The sequence below is a fragment of the Myotis brandtii genome, unplaced genomic scaffold, assembly GCF_000412655.1.
Source record: "Myotis brandtii unplaced genomic scaffold, ASM41265v1 scaffold646, whole genome shotgun sequence".
NCBI lineage: Eukaryota > Metazoa > Chordata > Mammalia > Chiroptera > Vespertilionidae > Myotis > Myotis brandtii.
Genome location: NW_005370495.1, coordinates 317,186 through 319,483, shown reverse-complemented (window position 1 = coordinate 319,483; position 2,298 = coordinate 317,186). Strand labels below are relative to the sequence as shown.

General features: G+C 57.0%; 1 protein-coding gene across 1 annotated transcript in view; it reads right to left on the bottom strand.

The window, feature by feature from the left end:
* Positions 1-2,298, bottom strand: part of MYOM2 (myomesin 2) — a 71,473-nt gene that overhangs the window by 39,871 nt on the left and 29,304 nt on the right. The window contains exons 7-8 of the mRNA XM_014528689.1: positions 710-798; positions 570-620 (exon numbers count right to left, since the gene is read on the bottom strand). Coding sequence (XP_014384175.1) covers positions 570-620; positions 710-798 — 140 coding nt within the window. The remainder of the gene's footprint in view (positions 1-569; positions 621-709; positions 799-2,298) is intronic.

Here is a 2,298-nt window from a genome sequence, read left to right as displayed (position 1 = left end):
CAGGCTGGCCTGGCGCCGCTCAGGGTCTGGGTCCGCTGCCCCTCACCAGTGCGCCCGGGGCCCGGGCCTTGCGGAAAGAGGAAAACTATCCTTAAACTCAAAAGGCGGCCACGGTCTGCCGGTCAAGGGTTTGGATTCAGGCTTTTTCCCGATTGAAAGTGCCACGTCTCACCCCAGGATGGCAGCGGAGCACGTGCCAGCAGACGATGCAGCTTGGAGAGCTTTTCGAACTTTAAAAAACTGACCTTTAGAGAATAATTCTTTAGCCCGGCCGGTGTGGCTCAGTGGTTGAGCGTCGACGCATGAACCAGGAGGTCATGGTTCGATTCCCGGTCGGGGCACAGGCCCGGGTTGCAGGCTCGATCCCAGTGTGGGGCGTGCAGGAGGCAGCTGATCCATGATTCTCTCTCATCACGGATGTTTCTCTCTCTCTCTCCCTCTCCCTTCCTCTCTGAAATCAGTAAAAATATATATAGTAAAAAAAAAAAAAAAAAGAGAGAGAATTTCTTAAACCATGTGCTATGTCAGTATATATTTTTCTGCCCAAAAGGGGAAAAAAGTCAACTTACAGCCAATCGGGAGCCCCATGGAGTGGATCGGCTCCTCTTCCCCTCGGAACCCTGAAAGGCAAGGGGGTGATGGGCAGAGCGAGCCCAAGGGCGTGAGGCATGCCCCCCTTACCCTCCCCCGTCGCCGGGTGCTCACTCACTTTTCACCACCACGGCCGCGTTGGTGGACGCCTGCCCATGCACATTCGTGGCCACTGCGGAGTAGGTGGCGGTGTCGTCAAAGTTTGCCCTTGGAGAGAAAAAGCCAGACTGTCAGCTGTTCCATAAGAGCAGGTGACCTGCCTCTGAACACAGCGTCCTGGGAAGCGGCCAGGTGGCCTTGGTCCTTTGTTCGTGAAAGACGTGCCTAAGAACAACGCCAGGTCTGTCCCGGGACCCGGTGTTCAGTACAGACCCGGCAAGGTCCGGGCCCGACTTCATAACAAACGAGAGGCCCGGTGCACGAAATTCGTGTAGGGGTAGGGTCGCAGGGCCTGGCCGGCGGTCAGGGACAATCAGGTTCCCCCGCCTCCCTGCCTCCCCCTCCCTTCACTCCCTCAGTGCCCTGCCACTGCCGCCGCCGGCCACCCTCCATGTTCCTCGCCACCCCTGGTGGTCAGCACATGTCATAGTGAGCGATCAAACTCCCGGTCTCCTGGTCAAACTCCCAAGGGGACAATTTGCATATTAGCCTGTTATTATATAGGATCAACAGTACGTATTGCTTTTGTTAACCCTCGCCCGAAGATATTTCTTCCATTTATTTGCAGAGAGAGTGGAAGGGAGAGGGAGAGACAGAGAGATATGGATGTGAGAGAGACACAGTGATTGGTTGCCTCCTACATGCACCCTGACCAGGGCCAGGGATGGAGCCTGCAACCGAGGTACGTGCCCTTGACCAGAATCAAACCAGGAATCCTTCAGTCCGCCGGCCGACGCGCTAACCGCTGAGCGAGCTGGCCAGGGCTAAACGGTATGTTTTTTAAGCTGCTCAAATACACCTACTGAGCACCTCACTTCACTCGGGGGACTTTGGTGATTAAATAAAACATGCATTTGAAAATGCTCTGCAACTTTAACGTGTTTTTGTTTGTTTGTTTGTGTTAATCCTCACCTGAGGATACTTGTCCATTGATTTTAGAGAGACTGGCAGAGAGAGGAAGAGACAGAAACATCATGTGGGAGAAACACACCGATTGGTTGCCTCCTGCACACGCCAGACCAGGGCCCAGGCCGGGGAGGAGCCTGCAACCAAGGTATGTGCGCTTGCCCGGAATCGAACCCAGGACCCTTTGGTCTGCAGGCCGACACTCTAGCCACTGAGCTGCACAGGCCGGGGCTGTATGTTTCTTGCCTGTTCTTCACTGAAAAGCATCCACTGAATTCCCTCTGCCCCACGGCCTCCACACCCCCGCGGTACAGGGTCCCGGAGCTCTGAGAACCAGACCCATTGCTCCGGTGCCACCGCCCCCCTCCCCCGCGGGTGAGCGAGGAGAGGGCCGTGAGGTGAGAGAGCTGCTTGCAGGGAGCCAAGAGGAGCCCTGCCAAGCCCCACACATCCCCCCGCAGCTCCTCCTGGGATTTAACCTGCTTTTCACCTGACTCTGCATGAAGAGGGGAGAGGCCCTAACACTCAGCGCTGTGAGCTGCCCAATTAGCGCCTGGGCTGAGGAGGACCAGCTGGGGTGCAGCAGCTGGAGAGCCGGGCCTCCCGCGCCTGCCGCGGGGCCTCTGTGCAGCCCCTGCTCCC